This window comes from Nymphaea colorata, chromosome 7 (genome assembly GCF_008831285.2).
Source record: "Nymphaea colorata isolate Beijing-Zhang1983 chromosome 7, ASM883128v2, whole genome shotgun sequence".
NCBI lineage: Eukaryota > Viridiplantae > Streptophyta > Magnoliopsida > Nymphaeales > Nymphaeaceae > Nymphaea > Nymphaea colorata.
The window spans coordinates 11,027,394-11,053,130 of record NC_045144.1 but is presented as its reverse complement, the minus strand read 5'-3'; the positions used below and the strand labels follow the sequence as shown (position 1 = coordinate 11,053,130).

At 34.0% G+C, this 25,737-nt stretch overlaps 1 protein-coding gene across 1 annotated transcript; it reads left to right on the top strand.

Moving 5' to 3' along the window:
* Positions 1-13,615: 13,615 nt before the first annotated feature.
* LOC116257326 (uncharacterized) lies at positions 13,616-24,449 on the top strand. The gene is made up of 2 exons (XM_031633941.2): positions 13,616-13,873; positions 24,102-24,449. The coding sequence occupies exons 1-2, from the start codon at positions 13,764-13,766 to the stop codon at positions 24,235-24,237; spliced, it is 246 nt and encodes an 81-aa protein (XP_031489801.1). The 5' UTR covers positions 13,616-13,763; the 3' UTR covers positions 24,238-24,449.
* Positions 24,450-25,737: the final 1,288 nt, after the last annotated feature.

Here is a 25,737-nt window from a genome sequence, read left to right as displayed (position 1 = left end):
TGCATCCTTGTAAACATGATTTTATTTGAGTGTATTGTAAAATGAATCATGAAATTGCATTATGGCATGATTTTTAGTTCTTATCGCATCCTTGTATATAGGATTTTGTTTGTGTGTCGTAAAACGAATCTTGTAGTTGAGTTATCACTTGATTTTTGCCCTGCTTATCTCCTCTTGGTAAATGTCTTTTTACCATAAAACCAGTCCATATAGTGTCGAGCCACATTTAATTTTTCTAGGTGCTTATTGCATCCATAGAAACATGCTTTTACTTGTGTGTATAGTAAAACGAATCCTACAATTGCATTGTTGCATGATTCTTGTGTTTATCTCATCTTTGTAAACATGATTTTATTTGAGTGTATCGTAAAATGGACCCTATAGTTGCATTATCACAATCTATTTTATCTAGCTGCTTATTGCCGCTTTGTAAACATCTTTTAATTGCAAATTCAGTCAATACAATATCGTTGCATTTAATTATTTCTAGTGCTTATAAAAGGAATCATGAAGTTGAATTATGAATCATGTAGTTGCATTATCACATGATTTTTTGTGTCTATCGCGTCCTATAAACATGATTTTATTTGAGTGTATCGTAAAATAAATCCTGCAGTTGCATGACCACATGATTTTTTCTTTGGTTGATTATTTCCTCCTAGTAAACGCCTTTTCATCGTAAAACTAGTTCATACAGTGTTGTTGTTAGATTTTTAGATTTTTCGAGCTCTTATCGCATCCTTGTAAACACAATTTTATTGTTTTGTATTTTAAGATGGATCCTACATTTGCAAGCTCTCAATCTACTTCGTGCACTCAATATTGTGTTGTGGTTGCATTTAATTTTTTTAATTGTTTATTGCATCCTTGTAAACACATTTTTACTTGAGTGTATCATAAAACGCATCATGAAGTTGTGTTATCACATAATTTTTAGTTCTCATTTGCGTCCTTGTAAACAATATGTGGTGTGAGCGTTCGCACCTCATCCCTATCTCAAGGGGGTCGAAATGAGAATCAGCAAAATTCTTTTAAAATTGAGGTTTTGAAGAAAAATTTTCAAGAGAAAGGGATCCGCCCGTCGGTACGAGGTCCAACCATTCCTGCCACCTTTAACAGGCGTAATTGAATCAAGAACTAAGGATTACTTGGATCATGTACGAGTTATTGATGCAAATCATATATGCTTGTGCATTGAGATTTTGGATTCAAGAACCAAAATTCATTTTGAATAATTGAACTTGTTTTGAAAATGGATTTGAAGATTGGAGAATTTTCAAGTTAATTTAAAAACCTTTGTTTTGGTGTCATTTGATTTGAAATCCGCAATTCTTGAGGATTTTGAAGATTTGAGATTGAGTTCTTTGTTGTAAACTCAATATGATGAGTTGAAATGATGATCAATTTTTGAGAAAATAGCTAAGTTTCCTTAGCAAACAAAATTGATTTTGAGTTCTTCTTTTGATAGAACATAGGTTCCAAATTGTTAGAAAACATATTGTTTTCTAAACATATTTTAGACAAGATTGTGAATGCATTGATTGTGTTTTCTTTTGAAATTAAGTGAAGTTTACAAATTCTTGTTGCAATATGACTTGGTCACTTTTTGTAACTCAAAGTTGAATCACTTAACTTCTTGAGAATGTACATGTGGTGCTATTGATTTTAAGTGAAAGTGAATGCATGAGATGAGAATGGAAACTATATGAAACATTCATTCTTCTCTCTCTCATAATCTCTCAAGATTCATTCATTGCAATCACATGTCATACAATCTATGCACGAAGATTGATTTTATTAAACGTAGGACTTTTTCTAAATGTGCTTATTATATTATTAAGCACATGAATTAGAGATGTAGTCCATAAGCTTGAGTCATGGATGAGAGAATCAAAACAATTAAGAATTAGGCAAATGAAGATGAAATCAAGCTTTAAAATATGGAGGAAATGTGGATATCATTCTTTTTCCTCAAAATTGTCATAAAATCAGATTTTATTCTGATTTAAATGGATACAAATTAAAATATTGATTCTAAGAGTGTTTGACTCTTTGAAAAATGATGAAATTCAGTTTTACTCCATACGAACTAAACATCAAGTTGGAAAAAATAATGTGTCACATGTTCTCGTTCATGTCATGGAGTTCTAAGAACCTTTCTTTCTCCCCAAAATCAAACAAACTTTCATATTCTTGTCCTAGAAGATCCTTTCATTTCTTGGACTATGAAAACACTTTTGATCTTGTTCTTTAAGGAATACAAAGACTATGGCTTTTGAAATATGATCTTACATTGTTTTTGAGACTCAATCAATCACATGTAAGTCTGAAAATTGGTGAAGGAAATCAGAAATTTTTAAAAGGCTTCTAGAGAGCCGATTAGGTAGGAGTAGAACATTTTTATTGTCCTTCAACATATAGCCACTTTATGGCTGAAAATTGGCATCGCAAATATATAAAATTTGATATTATTAAGCTAATTCCCATAAAGCATGGTCTAATTTCAGCAACTTGCATACATTTTACGTATGAATTGCTGAAATTAAATAAAAATAAAATGAAAATGATTTCATAGCCTTACACTATGGAAATCAACAAAATGATCCACCTTCTTAAAAATCAGTTTGGAAACGTGTTCCAAACTGATTTTAAAAGAGGAAAATGATCTTTAAGAAGAGATTGCATGTATATATATATATATATATACATATCTTACTCTTCAAAATGGAATTTAATCAAGGGACCACATGACTCATGAATCATGATGATTCATGGCTGGGTTCTTTTATGTAGAAAGATTGAAAACTTGTTTCTAATCTCCTCTACCACCCTCGATCAATTAAATTGAAAGATATGAATCTAAATGACTTCAAATGATAAGGAAAACAAAAAAATGCTCAAGTTAATTCATCCATAATTTTGTCATACAAGGGTGGATCACATTCATAAGAATGTATCTATCCCTAATAGGCGTTTTCATCACATATGTTGTAGCAAAATCACTCACTCATCATGGGATTCTCTCATGGTGAGAAATTCAAAATGGTTTTAAGCTTGTTGTTTTGAAAATAGATGTGGCCTTGGGGCCCTTTTTCAAAACTTGATACATGGGTTCATCTTTAAGAAAAACCGACGCATGCAAGCTTTATGCATTAACATGTACATTCAATTGTAGGTTTTCCCTAGCTGGACATCATTCTCAGCTATAAAAAAAATGAAAATAAACCCCTCCATCGAATTGCTGAAATTAAAATGAACCAACAAGAAGTTAAAATAGATGAGAAATTGATTAAAATCACCTACCTTGCGGTCGGTCTTGATACTTGATATTCGCCTTCACTTGTTTTCTAAATCGAGCAATTCTAAGCAAGAATCCAAGATTAGATTCGAGCTTAGCAAAGCTATAAAAAGAATAGTTTGCTTGCTGGAATTTGGAGTGGAAAAGAAGAGAGCTTCTCCCTACAAAAATCATAAGGGTTCACTCAAGCACCCTTACTTAGCAAACTCGATAGAGGGAATGAAGAAGAAAATGAGAGAGAAGGGGAAAGAAGGCTTGGACGAATCTTCTTTCTCCTCCTTGACTTCTCCCTTCTAGCTCCTTGGCTGCCACAACTTGGTGAAGTGTTTGAAATTTTCATCCCCCCCCTTGGTGGCCAAGGGAAGGCTTATATAGAGGAGGAGGTGGGTTCAACCACCTCCTTACCTCACCTTGGGAACTCACATAAGACCTTGGAGACTTGTAAAATGAGTTAAATAGGGGTTTAAAGACTCTAATTGACCATTCTTAGCCCATTTACACGAGCAAGGTGGGCTGGGCTAGGTTTGGTCAACATTGGTGTAGACCTAGCTGACCAACTTTGACCAAAATTTTGGATGAAAATGCCCTTGCATAGGGTTTTTCCTTATTTTATGCTTTTTTTTTTGTTTGAAATTGAGATTGTTAGGTTAAAACCTAGTTACTAAGCTCCAAATGTCATTGAATTATGATAATTCAATTTAAATTTGAATAAAATTTGAAAATTCTATCAAATTTGGTTCAAAAAGGGTATTTTCATCTATAACTTGATTAAAGATGAATTTCAACTGAATCAAACTTTGGTTTGAAATATTGAATTTTAATTTGGTGTTTGATTTATGTATTTGAGAATCCAAATGTATATTTGTCATTTATAAACCAATTTAGGCTCAGCAATCTCAATTTGATCATAAAAGGGCAAAATTGCCCAGATTGGTCAATTTCGACCAATTGTCCAAAGTCAAAGCTCATTTGCGAGTAGTTTGACTTTGTTCGAGGTAATTTGATAAATTTGAGCAAGTAAAGCTCTTAATTGAGCTGAGTTATACTTCGACAGAGTCTAGTCAAAGTGGATTCGATTCAGTCAAAGTCTATTTTCATCCATTGATTGTGTCACGGGATAGACCTACCCTTTGACTGATCTGAGTCCATATTGACCGAACCTAGCTGGAATTGGCACCACATTTAGGAACACCATGTCAAACCAACTTGAATTAAGTAGGTTAGGTGAGTTTGACCAGCCTAGTTATTGCTTTTTGGAAATTGACTCCTCTTTAAAGAGGACCTAGTTAAAGAAGAGAGATAGACATAAATGTCCCTCTTTTTCTAAGTTTCTCATTCATTTCTCCTTGAAAATGACTTTTCTTCATTTAATTGAGAGAAAATATTCTTTTTAAATGGGGGGCATGACCCCTGGGGGCTCTTGACTGCACGGGCTATGTGGGGCCCACACGTGGGTCCCACGTAGCATTCTAGGCTGAATTAGATCCAATTCTTGGATTTAAGTCAAAAATTTATATTTTGCAATTGGATTTGGATTTCAAATGATATTTGCTATTTAATTTGGATGTCAAATGACATTTGCAATTGGATTTGTATTTCTGCATTAGGATTTGTGTCACAGGTTAAATTGAATCTAAATTGTTCTTTAGATTCGAAATTAGCTTTGGAATTACAATTTTTCACAATTCTTTTGTAAAATTTTGATATCCCTTTAGTTCTCATGTGGAAAAATTTGGGGTGTTAACAATGAGTGTATTATAAAACGAATCTTGTAGTTATGTTATCACATGATTTTTTGACCAACTACATATTGCCTCTTAGTAAACGCCTCTTTATTACTGTGTCCTTGTCGCATTTAATTTCTCTGAGTGCTAACCATGTCCTTGTGGACATGATTTTATTTGAATGTATTGTAAAACAAATCCTGAAGTTGCGTAATCGTAATCTGTTTTGTCCATCTACTTACCGCCTCTTAGTAAACACTTTTTTATCGTAAAACAAGTACATACAGTGTTGATCTTGCATTTATTTTTTCAAGTGCTTGTTGCGTTTTTGTAAACACAATTTTATTTGAGTGCACCATAAAATAAATCTGGTAGTTGCATTATCGCATGACTTTTTTTTCTTATCATGTCATTGTAAATACAATTTTACTTGAGTGTATCATAAAACAAATAATGTAGTTGCATTATCGCATGATTTTTGTGCTTATCACGTCTTTGTAAACATGATTTTATTTGAGTGTATTATAAAACAAATCATGCAGTTTTCTTATCATGAGATTTTTTGTCTGATAGCTTATCACCTCTTATTAAATGTCTTTTTATCATAAAAGCAATCCATAAAGAGGCATTGTTGAATTTAATTTTTTCGAGTGTTTATCGCATCCTAGTAAACAAGATATTATTTGAGTGTATCCAACGAATTTGGCAGTTGCGTTATCATAATATGCTTTGTCTGACTGTTTATCATCTCTTTGTAAATGTCTTTTTATCGTAAAACCAATCATACAATGTAGTTATTGTGTCCTTGTAAACATGATTTTACTTGAGTGTATCATGAAATGAATCACGTAGTTTCATTATCGTATGATTTTTTGTACTTGTCTCTTCTTTGTAAACAAAATTTTATTTAAGTGTATTATAAAATGAATCCTGCAGTTGCATTATCGCAATATATTTTGTGTAGCACCTTATCGCCTTTTAGTAAATGTCTTTTTATCATAAACCAAATCCATACAGTGTTGTTGTTACATTTAATCTTTTTGAGCACTATTGCATCCTTGAAGGCATGATTTTACTTGAGTGTATTGTACAACGAATCCTACAGCTGCATTATCGCACAATTGTTTGTGTTTATCATATCCTTGTAAATACGATTTTATTTGAATGTATCGTAAAACAAGTCTAGTAGTGGAACTTTTGGAGTCTTCTTCCTTTTCTTCCTTCTTATTGCTTTGGAGCTTCATGGAACATTCTTTTTTTTCATGTATTCCCATGGTGAAGCTTCCTTGGAGATCTTGAAACTATGGATGAGAAGCACAAAAGAATCTTTCAATCATGGCCCATAAAGGAAGTAGTTTGTAGGGAGATTCTCAGTGGTGGAACAACAGAGGCCCACATTCTTTTCTTGTTTTCTCTTCTGCATTCTTTCTTTTTATGCACTAACATGAGAGCCATGCTCCAGTTTATGTAGAACCTCCAATCCCCTCATTCATTCTCTCCCTCCAATACTTTATTTTACCAAGTTTCATTGCTTTGTCACTTTATTTTCTTCTATCAAAATGCCGAAAATTGAGACGATGCCACAAATGGAGGTCCTGCAAAAAGTTTGACACTAAATGTTGATGTTTCCCTCTTTTCTATGTGGCATCGAACTATGCTTAACCATGTGTGTGTTTCATGCCATGCTAATCATGAATTTAGACAGGCCAATGCACATAATTGCTGTGTTTCTTTGATGTAGTTGAATGATTAGGAAGTTTCCATGCATATGGTCTTCTATATGAAGCATCTATAGTTGTTTTGGTTAAATTTTTCATGAAACAATGCTTGTTGGCATGGTATGTTTTATGTATAATCCATTGTAGGCATGGTTTGCATCCATGGTAATCAAGTTAAAGTCTTGGTGGGTTCTTCTCCATGCATCTTAGGCATTTCATGGACCAATCTTATGTTTCCATGAAACAAAGTTCTGAAAAATTCAGAATTTTATCCAACTTCTAGGCACATAGCATAAGATCTAAACTTGGCTTTTTCAATTCCTAAAGAATCCTTTCTATAATATAGCCATATGTCCTAGACTAATTTTTACAAAGATCCAAGCAATTCCTCCCCACCCCCACACCCACCCACCCAAAAAAAAAATTCACCCATTTTATAGTCTATTTTCTGCAAAACACAATTCGTAGAATGTTGGTCCTAAAAATAGCTTCTTGTATTAACCCTTCATGTCATATTCACATTCTATGATTAGTTTCAATTCTGTCACTTTAACATGTTTTGTCATGTGTTTAGCATCTGCATACCGATTTTGAAGCAGATCCAAACATGTTAGTTCCATCTTTCATTAAATTTATGCAAGTTTCTGTTTGTATATTCTCCTAAGAATTTGATTTTAGTAGAACTTTTATAGATCATATCTCGTGTTCGGGATTCCTGAGCTATACCCTTGGAATTATCTTTCATATTGTGTACAGTGTTTCTAAAATAAATTTAAAACAAAACCATGTATATTAGTTATTTAAAACAAAACCATGTATATCAGATATGGCTTTCATTAACTTTAGTAAGGTTTAGTTTTTTTCAAGTTCCCTATTTCTATTCTTATGATAGTCTGATTTTAATAGAGTTGTATGAATCATATCTCATGGCCTATGTTAAGATTCTCAATTCCATCAATTGGAGTTGTCTTTTACACGTGTCTAGTTTCCTTCAACTAATTTCAAAATCCATTACTTTGCTTCATAAGACTTGCATACATTTTATAAATCTACTTTTTCTTTTTTATTTTTAGTTTGATTTGTCAGAACTTGACTCCAACATATCTTGTAATCTGCATACAATTTTTCAGCTCATCTAATTGGACATAATTCTTGTATGTTTCTAGTGTCTTCCAATCAAGTTTTAAATCAATCCATGATTGTTTCATAAGGTTTTTTTTATCCAATCATTGAAACTATTTCTCTAAATATTTGTGTTCTCTATTTTCTATAAAAACCTACTTGCCAATAGAGTTCTTTACACCATGCCTTTCAAGCCACATTGAGTTTTTCAAATCTGTCAATTGCATGTGCCTTTTTTATAGATCTAGTCTTCGTGGATAAAATTTCAAGTCAATTTATGTTCACTTGATAGGGTTTTGTTTGGAATACAGAAATTTATTTTTTGTTAAAAGTTTGTTTTCCAAACTGCACAGTCCTAAATTGTCCAAGACTTTCCAATACCATATCTCGAATTCTATACATACCCTTTTCATTTTGTCAATTGGGATTTTTACTTGAACTGTTCAGACCATGCCCACCAATTTTGGGATTTGGAAGTCATGCAACCCTCTATTTTTACCAAATTCTAAAACTTATTTTTGTGTACACAAAGCTACTTTCTGCAATCATGCATTCATATAGTTGTAGGTTTGCATTGAGGGAAAACTGGTATAAATATGATGCACCAACTCATAATGATCTACTGTCATATATATCATTTGATTACTAATTTTTGTTTGTTGTGCAACATTTACTTTCTTTTTCTCTTTTTATCTCATTCTTTATGTAATAAATAAAAGTAAAAGCATAATGGATTTTTTTTTAATTCATATTGTTTTAGTTTACAAATTGCATCTCATATAGTTTACTTTTATTTTAAGCATGTTGTGGTTTGTTGCGCATCCACATACACATTGAGCTTTTGACTTACAGTTTACATGAAGGCAACACATACTTGAAACCTTCTTTTAATAACTTAAGGAATGAAAGTCTAGTCTACTTTGTGGGTCAAAATCCAAGCATGGTGAAGATCTAGATCTCCTTAATGACCTTACATTTTTGAAAATAATTCAACTTTTTTAAGTTTTCAAGACCTTTTCAATGCCTTCTTCAAAATCTTTTAGAGCTAAACTTGGTATTTTAAATCATTTTTTAAATTCTATTTCAAGTTTTGAAACTCTCTTTCAAGGTTCCTTCTAAATCTATCTTCAATGTCATTCTCAAATTCAATTTTCAAATTGATATTCAAAATCTTTTCCAATTTTTTTCCAATATGCATTTTAAAATCTAACTTCAAAATCCAATTTCAATCCTGAATTCCCCTTTGAAGGTCCATATTTAAAGTCTATTTCTAACTTTTTTTCAAATCATTTTTTAAGAACTGCATCATACAGATTTGGATGCATGGACCTCATAATGAAAAAGGTTACACACCAACAATATCTTAACCTTGAAATTACTCTTTTGAAGAATCTTAAGTTTTCTTCAAAACCTAGATGCATGCATCCATATTTTCAAAAGTTCACATTATTTTTAAATATCATATCATGCTTATTCATTTATTTACATTTCATATAAGGTTTAGGATAATACTTAGACATTTAGACAATAATAAAGCATATACTCAAGTCTTGGTTTAGTTACCCCTAATTAAGCTATCAAGAAAGGCCAAACTTTGTACTCATAGATTGTTCCATTTGTCCTTTGTTTTTCATATTTTCAAAATTGGATGCATGTTTTCGAAATTTTTTATCAAAAAAAAGTACAAAACCTAAAAAAATTTTTGCATGTAAGTAGAAAAATGAGAGATCATTGGCGACAAACCATGTGAAGGAGCAAGTGGTAATGGAAATGTTTGTAAAGGGATGAGAATGATTATGAGAGACATTAGGACATGAGAGATTTTGGATATGTAAACAAATAGGCAATTTGCATTGATACATGTAAACAACCATAGAATTTGAATTTCAACGAAAAAGCAATGCCTAATAGTGAAAAGATGGCATCTAGATAAAAGTGAGCTATTAGACTTAGATAGATGAATAAATATGAAGGCATGTAAAAACAGTTGAAAGATGACTAATGATAATGCATAAATCTCAATAACAATTAATTGAGAGTGTGATTTCCAAATATGCATGAAAATTTTAAACATAAAAGGCAATCCAACCACTACAATGTGGCAAGGAGTGGTGACTCAATAACAAACATGAATGTGAAGCTAAACCATGAAATTTGATAGTGACTGTGGCGGCAAAGAAGAGGAAGATGAAAACACAACAATTGAGGAGACAACATATATTTCTCTTCTTATTTGAATAGTAAGTTTGTTTTTGTTTCACTATTCTCTAGTAATTTCTATGAATGTCATCTCGCAAAAAAATGGGAAACTTGTGATCAACAACTAAGAAATCAATTGCAACTATTTCAAGATGAACTTAGAACATAGTGGATCAGTAATATCATGTCATACAATGACAAGTATATTTATGCGCACAATATGTTCACATTGTGTAGGTTACACATGAAGTTATGGAGTTACTACAACTCACTCAAGCAACTCATTAAAGAGTTGTCCTATTTGTCATGGCATGTCGATGAGATTGCATATGGAACACCAAAAATTGTGTGTCACGTAATGTGGCTTTGATTGTTTTGGTCAATAGAAAATAGTCTGTCATATGTCTTTTAGCTTTATATTTGAGTAAACAATATTAAATATGCTTGGTTGTATTCCTAAGTTATTCATAACATGTGAATAGGTTAAGTGATTGATCATGGTTATCAATGTAGTGACAAATATAAAAAAGAACTTGTGATTTATTTATTAGATTATATTTGATGAAATTTTGCAGATTGTGCTTCCTACATTGTGAGAAGTGTGCCAACATTAGATGCTATGTGTTCTCAATGTAAAGATGAAATGTACATGATACTATAATTCAATGAATAAGCAGCACTATATAGATCATATTGTTGGTCTCGTGACAATAATTTATTACATGGTAATAACATAATTTCTAGAATAAAAATGTGGAGACATAGTGAAGTACGTAATTTTAAAGTTGAAGATCGTACTATGATGAAGACATGCATATATGATGATGCAAACAAGGTTCAAAGTAAGAGTTTTACATTTAGTTCAATCTATATTTGCAATGATATGTACATAACAATATGATGGAATATAAATAATTTCATTTTTTATGAAATTTACATGAATTCTCGAAATTTCGCATGACAATTTGCATGCAATCTATTGCCTTTAAATGTACAGAATAGTTTATGGCTAAATTTTGTGGATGGCAAAAGCTTATGGGGATTTGGTTTATAGAGCAATTTAGGTAGTGGCAAACAAATGGCTTATTTAGCTTAGTGGTGAAACTATGGATGAATTAGTTCAGCAAATGTTAACTAAGGCCCATATAAAGAAGAGGATGATTTAATAAGAACATGCAAAAGTGAGTTGCGTGTCAACTACCTTAATATGATTTAATAATTTACAACTCCACTATATATGGGGAAATTAGACGGACAATTTGGTTTTACATAGCAAATTTAGTAGATAAGGTTGTTTAAAGTAGAAAGTCGATTTATGTCAATGAAGCAATTTAGGTTAGCCAAAGCAAATAGGAAATTTAGTTTAGTAGTGAAATAATGAGAGAATTAGTTCGACAAAGATCAACCAAGACATAAGCAAGTGTGTGATTTCATATTAAGAGCATGAAGGAGCATTAATTGTAAATAATAATGGAAGTTAACAATTTGGGTTTCAACCATGTGGATGATAATTTAGTTTCTATATCATATTTAGCTGATGGAAATTTTAAAGTAGATGGGTGATTTATGTCAACGATGAAGCCAATGGGTAGTAATAAGTGGCAAAACAAATGAGTGAATTAGTGAGCAAGCATGAAATTTAAATTCATTGAATGTAATTTAAAGTAGATAAGCAATTTATTTCTAATGTCACTTTTAGATTAGGGGAGGAAAAAGACGATTTAGATAAAGAGTGACGTAGGTTGTTTTGGTTTGTAGACACAATCAAAATGTTAAAATAAATGACAGCGAGATTTATTGACAAGAAGAATTGTTATAATGAAAAATCTGTTCATGTTCAACGCCTCACAATGAGAATTAGTTATAAGAATTTTTTATTCTATTTGAGGTCAAACATAATTCAATCAAGCAGCTTCCCAGGCATAGACGTGCATTGTGGCATTGGTGATATTGAATTGGTATGACTATGTGAGAAAGGAAAAATACTTTGAAAATTAGATTGTTGAAAGTAGATGGCAAAAAAGAGACTGGCAATTCAAATTTGAGAAAACATATGGGTGATTTAGTTTTATGGAGCTCGATGATTGAGTTTCATTAATTTACATAGGATAATGGGTGGCTTAGATTATTAGCATGACTTAATTTGAAAGTAGATAGCAAAAAAATATCAGTGATTTAGTTTCAAGTAACAATTAACAAAGAAAAGATATGGGCAAATTAGTATTATAGAACCATGCAAGTAAGTTTCATTAATTTTTAGGTGAAAATAAATGGGCAATTTAGGTTGATGATCCCATTTAGTTCAAAGCACCTGGCAAAAAGAAATTTGTGATTTAGTTTCATGTAACTAGGTGATATAGCTTCATTAGTGAAGAGAGGCGATTTAGTTTCAGCTAATGATTCAATTTTTAAGAAAGCTGATAGAAAATTTAGATTTAATGCACAATTTTATTTGTAGCTGGTCAAAAAGAATGGGCGACTTAGTTTGATTGATCTAGTCATGTACATGGTACAAATAGGTTCTTTAGGCAAAACTAGATGGCCAATTTAGTTTCATGCAATGATGGGACTTTGTTTGAGTTAATACACACAAAAAAAAGAAGTTTTCCTTGAATGTGCAATTTGCTTCCAAGATCGCAAATGGTAGTGCGGTTTGGTTTATAGTTGGTGAAAACATGTGAGAAGATTTGTTTTGGTGCATAATTATCACCTGAAATGGCTTAACATACCATAGATTCTTCTTATCGTGTCTATAATGAAGCGAGTTTGTATGCGGAAAGGTTGTATGATATATTCAAATGTTTAACCATCTTAACGAAGTTATATATATGCGATAACAATATGCTATTGTAAATTGCACACAATTTTTCAACAAAAGCACAACGCCATTATAGATCTACTGACTGAAATATATATGCTCTCATGACTTCATATTGCTCGTGTGGTTTCATTTCTTGTGTCATTGTGCATACTAACAAAAGGGAAGACAGTTTGATGTCTCATTTTTTCTTTTCGCCAAATGCAGGTCAACATCAACCTTCTACCAATGTAGTGATTGGTTTCTTGACTTCTCCGCTAAGGCAAAACAGGTCGATCATAAATATGTTTAATGTCAACACTCTGTGGAGCACAAAATGAATGTGTTGAGACATGATCAATTATTCGCAACTCACTCTTTATGGAGGAAGAATGCTACACAAGCTGACCTACTTGAAACAGTGCCGAAGTTGTCTTTGGATGACATCAAAACTGAGTTTGTGAAGAATCAATTTTAAAGAAACTATTTTTTTAAGTAATTCACATAAAACATCGTTTTGTGTTGTCATTCACACACATAATCCATTTTTTCAAAAACTAGCTAAAAAACTATGTTATGATAAATTATGGCCAGGTCATCCAAACACAAGCTAAAATGGCTTTTAAAAGTGATCTGCTGAAGTTGAGCATCGAAGTCCGAAGCTGGTCCGGACGCCGATCCGAAGCCGCTTTGAGGTGCAACCGCTATATGCGATTAAATGGATTTATATTGATAGAAATTAGAGTCCGAACTCCAATGTGTTTCTTTTCTATTCTTTTCTGTTTTATTCTTGTTCTCTCTTTGGTGTTTCCTGGCCCTTCCCAGCTCCCGCGTTGAAATCATTGCTTCAGTTTACTCGTGAATAACTTTTAAAAAACGAAATATCGCTTTCTCTCTCTCTTTCGATGGACAAATTCCGGGTAGGATTACGAGCTCTGGTGCCGGAAAATGCCTCCATCTCCCAGCCGAGCTACTCTTCGGGCGGCTCCTACGTTGTCGCGCGCTCACCATCGGGGTATATAGAATCTCTCTTGTTGTATTTCATCTTCTTTCTTTCATTGTCTATTAACTTTGAATTTTGGTTTTTTTTTTTTCGCCCTTTCTGCAAGATTTGTGCTGGTTGGATTTTCGCTATGTCTGGGGGGGAGTTATTTGCAAATAGTGGGGGTTCTTTCAGTTTTAGCATATGTAAAAATGAATGTGAGAAAATGTGCTCTAATGACATCTCAAACGTGTGTCGTTACGGGAAACATCAAGAGACGAGTTGGAGTCTGTCGTTTGTTGAACTCTCCTGGATTGGGAAAGAAAGGGAGCGTGTCCCTCTCCAGTTGAGGAAAAATGTGTTACTCTGTGCCTAAAAACTTTTCGACGAATTATTTGAGAGAACTCTGTATGAAAATCGTTTAAGATTTTATTCTAATAGAAGAAATTGAATAATTTGATTTCAATGTTAAAGACGGAATAAATGCCTCTAATCAGTTCAAATGAATCCAGCAATACGGTCTCTGTGTTAAAAATCTGACATTTGATATGGCCCTGGACGGATTAGTTTCCTGATCATACTTGTAGTAAAAGTAGTAGAACTAGATTTAAGTAAAGGAGGGCACCGTGTAGCTAAGATTAAGAGGGACCTCGGTCTCAATCTCTTTTAGTTCTGCCTACATCAGTATCATGTTGTTTTGTAAATTAGATGGTTACTTTAAGGTCTGGTATTTCTGGCTCTCTCTAATATCACTGGAGGATTTTAGCGCCCAGCTTAAGAAATGATTGGGTACACCATTATCCTTTCACTTTCAGCTTATCTTTATTCTTACTACAAGATATTCACCAAATTCATTAATGATAATTTCATTCTTTCAAACCGATACCATAAACTTCACTCTAAATATAAATGCTCATTAGGAAACTGGAGCAGACAATGACGTGAATTCTTTCACTAGGTTGTGAAAATACTCCACTAGCTATGGTTTCCTTTAACACCTTTCTTCAAAGGACCACTATGAACTAGCAAAAGATAGAGGCTAATTTGCAAAACAATACAAAGGTAAGGTTTATGTTTCAGCAAATAACACTTGTAAAAACTGCTACTAGAATTCCAACTAGTTAGTGGGCTAGTCAGTCCAGTTGGTTGTCAACCAACAAGTATTTAGGACAAACCCAGTTTGGCCCTAAAGTCAGTGACTAATCACGTGCTAGTTGATGACTAGTTTTGGACAACTAATGGTTGTTGTTTATGTGTGTGTATTTGTGTGTGTGTGTGTATAGACCAATGTTATAAGAAGCATATGCTTCACACTCAAAATACACGACTCAGAGCGTTTTTTACAAAAAACGCCTTGAGGCAAGGCAGTGAGGCGCACACATCCTTGAAGCATGCGCCTCATTTGGTAGAGGCGTACACCTCCATATGTAGCACGCCTCAAGGACAAATTACAAATTCTGTGATCATTTTTGGGGGTTTTGACACCGAGCTTTGATTGGAGACCCAATCGGTGATCATTTTTGGGGGTTTTGGTTCTGATCGATTCTCCTTGGATTTATCTTTCGTTGGAGCGAGAATTGTGAAGATCGGAGTCGGATTGAGCTGGATTCGAGCTGTAGAAGTAGTATCAGGCGCTGTTCTGTTTTACGGCAGACCAGTCTCTGATTCCGGTGACTTTTCCAGTGATCGGACGGTCAGATCAAGGGGCTTTTGGTGGGGTTAGATCCGCAACATCCCGGCGAACATCTCCACTAAATTTGAGGTTGATCGGAGCACAGACGGCGGAGCTGGAGGCAACGGCCGGAAATCGGTGGAAATCGGCGGTGCTTCAGTGATGGACTCCGCCAGTGGCGGCTGCGACTCAATATTTGTTAGATTATTGGGATTGTCATGAAATCCGGTGAACTATCTACTTGGTTTTGTGTCTAAATTGATTATCTGTTGATTGCAAGTGATTTCATTGTTGGATTTCATCGATTCGGAGCTGAATCTGTCATGGAAGAGGCATTTCTGTGGAATTGGGCGGTGGAGCTCTGAAAACAGAAGTTGCAGGCGACAACAAACTTCAAACGGGGCCCGATTCTCCTTGGTTGATCGGATTGAGCTGAAACTTGGGGCGTCCAATCCCCTCCTCGTGCTCAAGCTGTGGACCGATTTTCAGGATTTTTGGAGGTTTTCCTAAATTTCTAAAATTTTCCTAGTTCGGGTGACTTTGACAGAGGCGGAACCTGAGAAGAACACCATCAAGGCTGAGCCTCAATGCGACCTCGATCTCGTTTCATGCTTGAGGCAATCTACCCACCATTGCAATCATGTTGAGTATTCTTAGGGGGCGAATATTCGTTTTGACTTTGCATGAGTTGCTTACTATCATTTATAAACTTAATCCACACTTTTAGAAAACGTCTTTCCGTTTGACAAGTTATATATGCATTTTAAGAAGCATCTCTGCTGATAAAAACAGTTAAAAATTACTTTTTTTATTATTATATAAGTACTATTTTTTATTACCCTATATCTAAAGAATTATATTGAACACATAATGGTGACTTGAAAAGGTAATTAACTACAATGTTCACTAAAAACATCATTAAATTACTAAACATGAGCAAGACAACAAGCCATGCACCGAAGAATCTCCCTTTTATCTTTATATTATACTTCTTTTGAGACCCAAGTTGTTTGGATTTGTTTTCTATATACATTCTATTTTGTTTCTCTCTCTATGACATTTAACTGTTTATGACAGGTGATGCTATGTGCCAATTGTGCAAGCACTTTTTATTGTAGTCACTTTTTTGATTTGTTTAGTATTGTAGTCACTTTTTTCAGTTTTGTTGTTATTTCTATAAATATTATATAATTCACAAATTTGTCCGTGAAGCTTACACTTCAATTAACGTCTCGCCTCGCCTCGCGTTATCGCCTTTTACAACATTGATATAGACACAACAAAAATATAGGGAGAGAGAGCACGATTAGATTATGATAAGCACACACACACACACAAACACAAACACACGTATATATGTAATATATATAACCTGATCTTAGGAACTCTGCATATTCGGCCCTCTCTCTTCTCTCTCCCTCTCAACATTCATGTTTCCTTCTTCTTGTCTTTTTCTATTCTTTCTCCTGCTTATGCAGTTATTCCTTTCTTCTTTATTCATGCTGTTCTGCCTTCTTCTTCTTCTTCTTTCTTCATTTTTCCTCTTTTCTCTTTTTATCTTCTTCCTTTTTGTCAGCCAAAGGGACTCAGTATCACAATCACCATTTTCCCCTCCCCAGATTTTAATTGCAGGTTTTCCTCAAAGGGAACTGAATCATTCTTTCTCAAGTACCCAGCACTAAATGCTCTTTTCTTTTTCCCTTCTTTCCAGTTTGCCGCTTTTGACCATTTAAAATTAACTTTCAGATTCAGGTTTACCTTAAATTTTTAGTCTTTTGCCATCATGTTCATTTTAAGTGGCAACAAGAGCATGTGTTTTGAAGCTTTTTAGAAAATGCCATAAAAAATTGCAGATATTAGAAACCAACAAAATACAATGATATCACGTTAAAAATGGCAATACTTTTTTGCTTTATATATATATATATATATACATATATATATATATATATTTATTTATGTGTGTGTGCTATATATATATAGAGAGAGAGAGAGAATATCGATATAGATATATATCACTACAAATACCAGATTTTTTTTTCAAAAAGATGCAAAAAATAGGAAAATAAGGAAAATGGAAAAACAGAAAAATTGCAATATTTTGATGAAACTGCCAAGAGAAACTCAAAGCGTTCATATTGTTTTGTATTATTTTCTTCTCTATTTTTAGATGCTTTGAATTTTGCACATTTTTTGAGATTTTATTGAGAAAATAAATGTCCTTGTTAATGCAGAGAAAAGTTTTGCTGACAAAAAATCAGGAGTGATATCTGTTACAGTGAACTCTTGAAATTGATACCCACTAAAGCCACCACTCACTTTTTCCTTTGTAGAATGTTATGAGTGGAACGACCTTTTCTAGGGTAAAAAAGATGTGTTGCAACTTGCAAGCATTCTAAGTAGAATTTGTTGTTTCTGAGGTTTTGGTGTGGCTTAGACTAAAATTCAACTTTACGAATTCATGGCATGGCTAGGTTTAGCTCATTTCTTTTTGTTAAAATCATGTTTTTTGGTTATATTTGAAGAAATCAAATTATCATTTTCTGACCTTCAAGCTTTGATGTGTTTTCAACTATTGATTTCTGTGGCATTGATTTTCCCTTTTGCACTATAGAATAATGCTCTGATACACGGGTGTGCCTGTGCACCTGAAGTATCGGTGTCGACTTGCCTAGACACGGGTGTGGGTATAGACATGCCTTCGTCACGGTGCCTGGTGGTGTCGGGTATGGTCAATGTACCAAGGTCGTATCCGACCTTTTCTGGACACGGTCAGCGCTGACTAACTCCTTTTCATCCATTTTTTGGTACCTTTTTTCAGTGACCGACTCCTCTTTGACTTCCTTTTTTAGCCAACTGCTCCTCTCCTTTACCTTGTCCCCGCATCATCTTCATCTCCATCTTTCATGTCATTTTTTCCTTGCTTCTTTTCCCACTTTTCATTGGCCAATGATTTAAGTCCTTCCATTCTACAACACATTACAACTGTCGTGTTCTCTTTTCCACTTTCGTGACTGCAACTGCATACATGTTGTTATATATTGCTGTATCTATACTTATATGTTCAATATACAACATAGAATTTATATGTTCAATACATTACAATATAATTATATGCATTGTATTGGATTGTAATCTTAATGAATGTATTTTTTCATATTTTGTGTGTGTTTGTATATATATATATATATATATATATATATATATGTATGTATATGTACGGGTACAACCAGCTGTACCCGCACGGCCGCACCTGTACCCGCACCCACACCTAGAGGTGAGCAACGAGTCGAGCTCGAACTCGGCTCATTAAAGCTCGGCTCGTGAACGAGTTCAAGCCGAGCTCAAGTTCATGAGTCGACTTGTTCAAATAATCGAGTTAGACTGAACTCGAACTGTTAAAGCTCGACTTGGCTCGAAAATGATGTGTAGCGATTTTTTAAATATCCGACTCATTTTTTTAATTAAAAAACCGGTATATTGACGTTAATTACTTATCTAAATTTTACAAAAGCTCATTCAAGTTTGTCAAGCCTTAATTGAGTCAAGCTCGATTTATAGCAAAGTAATAGTCCATATATTCAAACGAGTTTGTCGACCCTTAATCGAGTCGAGCTCGAGCTCAACATGTAACTGCCGAGTCGAGCTAGAGCTGCTTCTGTCGAGCTATTCTCGAGCTCGAGCTCGAGGTTTCATTAGTCGAGCCGAGCTCGAGCTGGCTAAACTCAGGCTCAACTCGTATCATGTTCACTCTACCCACACCCATACCCATGTGACATAGGAATAATGCTATTCAAAACTTAGTGTTTTCTAAATCACCTATCTATCTATCAAGTTGTTTTGATAAGTCAATCATTTAACTGGATGGCTTAAGGCAGGAAAAATTTTGGTATATATAGAAATTGAATGGTGTCCCTCTAGTTTTAGTTTGGCCTTATCTGCCTAGGCTAAAATATAATTATTTCACTAAATCTAATGGTATGGATATGGTTTTCTTATTGAAAATCATGCTTTTGATCATTTTCTTGAAAATAATTTTTTTTTTAACACATCAAGTTTTGTTAGGTCATGGACCCTTTGATCTCCTTTGTTGTGCAAATAATGTGATTCAAAACTTTGTGTTTATTAAATAAACTGTAGGAATCACATCTTTCAGATTGTGTTAACGATTTGACCAATTGATCAGATGGTTGTGAATGCATGATGCAAACCTTGAAGGTTTCTGGAATATGATCAGTGCTAAGTATGAGGACTTGTATGCAGACATTAACGATTAATATGATTGACCAACTAACAAATAGCCACATGCAAAATTGCTGATTAATGAGTTGAGTAGCAGTTACGTTATTTACTTGACATCTTCCATTTGAGTTTGGTAGTAACAATTGACATGATCAGATGGTTGAAACCAGTGCACACATGTACTCATATTTAACACCACGCATTACATAATGTGAACATTTAATAATGAGAGAGACAAAGGTGTTTCAGATGTCCAAATAAAAAAAAATGATTTTCAAAGAAATCATGGATTTGATCAATCAATACTTTGTGCTTTTGACCAATTCCATTAGATTCTGGTCAGAGTTTGCAATCGAACTTCATGGATGAGTTTGGATGGCTTGAATATATGGGTTTTGGGAAGAAAGCTGAAATTTGATCCTCTGATTGGATATTATCACCCCAATTTACAATACATTTAAAACCATTGATTTTAAAACCTTATAAAACTCAATCTAGGATTTTGGCTTTTTTTCGAGCTGTATACGTTTGGGTCATCCGAGTTCATAAGTGAAGTAAACAGCTATATATATATATATATATGAGCCTTGGATTTGGCATCCACATATTTGCTTGTCTAATGGTAATTTCCCCAGCAGTGTGAACCTTAGCAACCACATTTGTTTGCAGCCACTTTCTGGTCATTCTTCCTAAATTCAACTGCATAAATGGATGCAGAAAGTCTAAAACTATTAAGTCTTCTGACGTAAGTAAAAAAACTGATGGTTTGCTTGGATTTTATAAGAGTTGATAAATTAAGTCTTTGGTGTTTCGTGTACATAAATCCAATTTGTACATCCAAAAATTCTTGTTGCTTTTTCATTGATATGTTTTCGGACATTGTAGGTGTCTCCAAATGGTTAAGTCTCTGAAATAAAAGAATGTGAACAGCCACAGACAACCAATTTTGGACAGCCAAATCTTTTACTTTGAAAAGCACATTTGAATCATCCAATCAAATTGGTTGAGTGACTCACAGTTAATGGGCATATTTTTCATATTTCTTTAGTACACATACACATGTATAGTTCTTTGTTTATTTTTATATCTGTGTGTGTATGCCCTGAGAAAAAGTTGTTTGTTTGTTTTCCACATTTTATGAATACACCAGCTCACAGAATCATTTTCAATCTATATGCATGTGCATATTTGCCTTTTCCCATTTTATTAATACATCAGTTTATAAACATTTTCTGGTCTTGTTCTGGCAATATTTTATACGCTGGATCTATATATGTACATATAAGCTGGTGTACAATAAGATCAGAAATTGGATGCAATCCAAAACGTGTAACTATCTCTATATTTTATGTAACATAAAAACATTGAATGAGGAGAAAGATAAATCAATCAGCTAAAATTGTCAAGATTATAGAATTTAAGATTTCATGCGTACGAGTATGCACATACACTGAGACCAGTGAGTTAAGGTTGCTAGGATTGTAGAAGTTAGGATCTCACACATGCAACTTACTGAGACCAGTGAGTTAAGGTTGTAGAAGTTAGGATCTCACACATGCAACTTACACGCATACACGGATGTGCACAAACACATCTTATAGCCACAAAGATTGGTGATGTTTTGTAAATATCATGATTTTATCACCAAAAAGAAATAAAATGTTCTTATCAAGAAATTATCAAAAATATCACTATATATATATATGAGTGACTGGTAGAAACCAGATGAATAGATCAGAGACAAAAACCAGACCCTCTAAATATGATATTTAAAGTGTCTTTTTTTTTAAGTCTAACCTTACCAATATGATCTTAAGGATAAGTTGATGCAAAATATATATTAAGTTGATTAGGTTTTAATAGTGTTTTTATGAGAAGCAAAAATAAATGGCTCCCATAGCATCAACATTTAATAGAAAATCAACGTTTTTCATAAAAACAACATGATTCAAAGCATGTTTCATATCAAAATAGTTTTTATAAATATATTAGGATGTTTATGTTTTATTTTTATTTTTTTTACCAAAAAATTAAAGGGTCTGGCTTTTACCAATTCCTCTCTCTCTCTCTCTCTATATATATATATATATATATATATATATGGTAGATCCGAGATCATTAGGTCAGGGACAAAAACCAGACCACTAAAAATTGATTGCTAAAGTATTTTCTTTGTATAATCTAACCCTTAGGTAGATCTTAATCTTAGTAATGTTTTTGTGAGAATCGTACACTAATTCAGTCATTTTTTGACTTTAACATGTTTTTCTAGTAATAAAAAAAAAAACAGCTCTTATGACACCAAAGTTTTGATAGTAGAAAAATAAGTGTTTTTCTTAAAAACAATTGAATGAAAACATGTTTTATGTTGAATTAGGCATTTACAAACGTAGTAGGATGTTCATATTTTGTTTAAAATGATTTTTGACAAGAATTTAGAAGGTTTGGTTTTTGCCCCTGACCGAAGTGTTGTCAGATATACGAACTTTCCTCTCCCTCTCTCTCTCTCTGTGTCTATATATATCTATATATATATATATATATATATATCTATATATATATATATATCTATATATATATATATATATATATATCTATATATATATATATATATATATATATATATATAGCCATTTGGCCGCATTTTGGTCAATTCTTTTTGTCTTCAGGGATGAACTCAAAAGACCCAAATCTATAGGGGTGAGAAAAAGATGCATTCTAACAGTGCAGGTATTGAAGTTTATGATGGTTTAAAACATCAATGAGTTTTAGATTGATTAAATTTAGGAGTTGTAAAATCCAATATGTGCATTCAATTTTGGCTATTTTCTTTTCACACCCATAGGTTTGGGTTGTTCAAGCTCATCCATAAAGTTAGATCTGTCGCTGCAATCTAGCTCATCTATGAACATGTGTGTGCCCTCTTCTCAACCATCAGGTCATGTTGCCATCAAATCACGTTAAGTTGATGACTACGAACGCTAGCAACTCAAATGGAGGATATTGTTTCAAAAGGATAGCAACTGTTTAACTTCTTTACAATTTTGCATGTGCCCATTCTGGGAATCCATACAAATCTTTTAGTATGGTTAATTATGAGATGTGATTTTGAGGAACTTTTAAATGTATTTGTGTCTTGTAATAACAGTTAAATTTTGAGAGATGAAATGTATTAGTATCTTGTTGTAACACTTAAATTTTAAAACATGAAAACATACATGATGTCTTTCATGCCCTTGCATTTGCATACCAGTATTTCATGCATGGTCCCATCTCTATACTCATATTTGGCTGCTATGGATGCATATGTATCAAAATGTGTGACCCAGGCTGATAAGCTCCAAAGCAAGAATGTAGTTACACTGCCATTGTTAGTCTTCTTGGTCCCAAAATAGTATGAGGAGCGTCTGGGAGATGAGAGAGTCCTGGATTATTCCATTGGGTGGGGAACTATGGTAAAGTTACACCAGTTAATCATGGGTTTGGCTGGTCATGTAGGTTATCTTAATGGTGGTGAGTTAGAGCGGCTGCTTGAGAATTTGCCGCGCAAAATTTAGGTGGCTAGAGATAAGCTTTGTAAAGGTTGAGCAGTTGCTTCTGAATATGCCGAAATCTGAACAGTGGTTGTACATTTTTCGTGTATATGGTCACATTGGTGACTTCTTTAATTTTCTCGTGGTGATGTCGTATAGTTTTGATCGCTGTGGTGTCTATTGAGAATCCCTTTAATGTATTGTATTTTAACACGATAAAGGAAGTATTTGGCAAGTCTAGTACAAATATTTTACAGTCATTTTTTCCCTAGCACCAGTGGCTCTGCTTGAGACAATTTGTTGCATTTTAACTGTGTTGTGGTTGGTTGGTCCATGAGGATATCCTTTTTTGTTTTGATTTTTCCCCACTTGAACATGTTGATTGTAATTTTTTTATGAAGCTATGGATAAGCATTTTGCCAGATGTCTGTGACCTGTCCGTGCTTTGGGATTCTGCCTCTTTAGAAAGCCTGCTGTTTTGCCTTGTACATCTTAATGTAGCATGAGGTGGCATGTCTATACCTGAAGCTTCAATTCTTTTGTTATCAATTGGAATTTGGGTTTCCCTTGCATCTGAACCCCTTTCTGGAGGAAAATGCATCCTTAGGAACACTTTGTATAGTATTTTATGTGAATGTATCTGCCACTATGTTTTCTTACTTTTATTGTTTGAATTCACTCTTTCTTAATCATTGCTAATGAGCAGAAGACACCATTAATGTATTCTCCCAGCTTTTTGCTGTTGTGCCCCTCCATTGACCAAATCCATTTGCAAGGCAAATCTTGTGACTTCCGATGTATTTCTTCTTTACAGGAAAACTGTGTCGTTGGCAACTTGCTCGAAGGCTTGTGCTCTCAGCTTTATCATTGGTGTTTTTGTTGGTTTCACTTTAAAGCGACGAGTTCGACGTTGGGCTGCCAAGATGCTGAAGAGATGGAAGGATGATTGATTCTCTCTCTCTCTTGCTGTCTCTCTCTCCCTCTCATTTCAGTTGTACTAGCTTTGGCTTTTGCTTTTAGATTAAATGTTCAGCAGCAAGCGAGTTACCAATTGATGAATGCTTCTGAATGAGCCTGTTTCCCTCGTCAATAGCAAATTGTGAAGGGAAATCAGGTAATCTGTCAATTGGGATTATATGAAATAGGACCTTTCATTTTTTTCCCTTGTTTTTGTTGTAAAAGTATCACCATACCAGGAAAATTGACCAAAGGGGAAAAAGATGTACATCTGTTACAAGTAATTTTTTTTACCAAATGCTATTCAATGGAAACTGGGCCTGAGAATTGCCAATGAAACATCTTGCGTCTGCTAGAAATCTTGTAGGTACATAGTGGGCCAACATGCGCAATCCTATGAAAGCCTGGTTTCAGCAGGTAAACAGAAGGCTGAATAACATTTGACTGACTGACCTTTCAGGCAAAGCTGCCTACCTTCGTGATAATTCCAGTATAACCACACAAGGACTATGTTTATAGGTGTCTGGAACTCAAGGTTGGAAAGGTACGCCCAACGGATTTGACAGCTAATTTATGAAGGCTTATGTTGGTGTTTTCTTTTGAACGTCTGAAAGAAGTAAAAGTGCTTGTTAGCTCCCATTCAATTCCTTTTCCAAAGGCGGTCTTGTCTAGAGTGAACTTTTCCAAAGGCGGTCTTGTCTAGAGTGAAGCTCACTAAATTTTGCTTACAGCCGCCTTTCTGTAAAAAGCTTCAAGCAAAATCCGTGTTTGAAAGATCAGTTGAGGTTTCTGTGAGAAACTCTAATACTGTTCACCGCAAAAAATAAGAGAAGAAAATGGAGCTGAGAAAACCGCAAGTCCGAAGTTCAATGGAGGTGGGTTATTGATTAATTATACTTAGGGTGGATACCCCAATGTCCATCATTAGGAAGATGTCATTGATTATAATGGCTATTTGAAACAACATGTTTAACGTACAATGTAAAAGATATTGGGTGTGTCTAATGAGGACCCGATCTAGACCCAAAAGTATCACACTTCTAACACTTGCCCTCAAGTAGTAACATGGATTTGAACCATGTACAACTTGTCTTTAAGACACTAAAATCTGTCTTTTTGTGAGTTTTAATAAATGTATCAGCAATTTGTCGAGTGACAAAGTGAGGTTATATCTCCTTATCTTCGATCTTCTGTCGAATAAAATGATGATGAATCTCAATATGTTTGCTTTTGTTACGTTCGGGATTAAGAGAAATTTGAATTGCACTATGATTATCACATAACAACAAGCAGTGTCCAATGGGCTTATGTAACTTCGACAATAAATGTCTAACCCAAGTTATTTCTGTAGTGGCAACAGCTATGTAGGGATGTTCAACGAGCGAGCTCGAGCTCGGTTCGAGTCACATGTTGCTCGGCTCGAGCTCAAGTCAAGCTTTATGAGCCGAGCTCTAGCTCGACTCGATAAACCGAGTTTGAGCTTGAGCTCAACT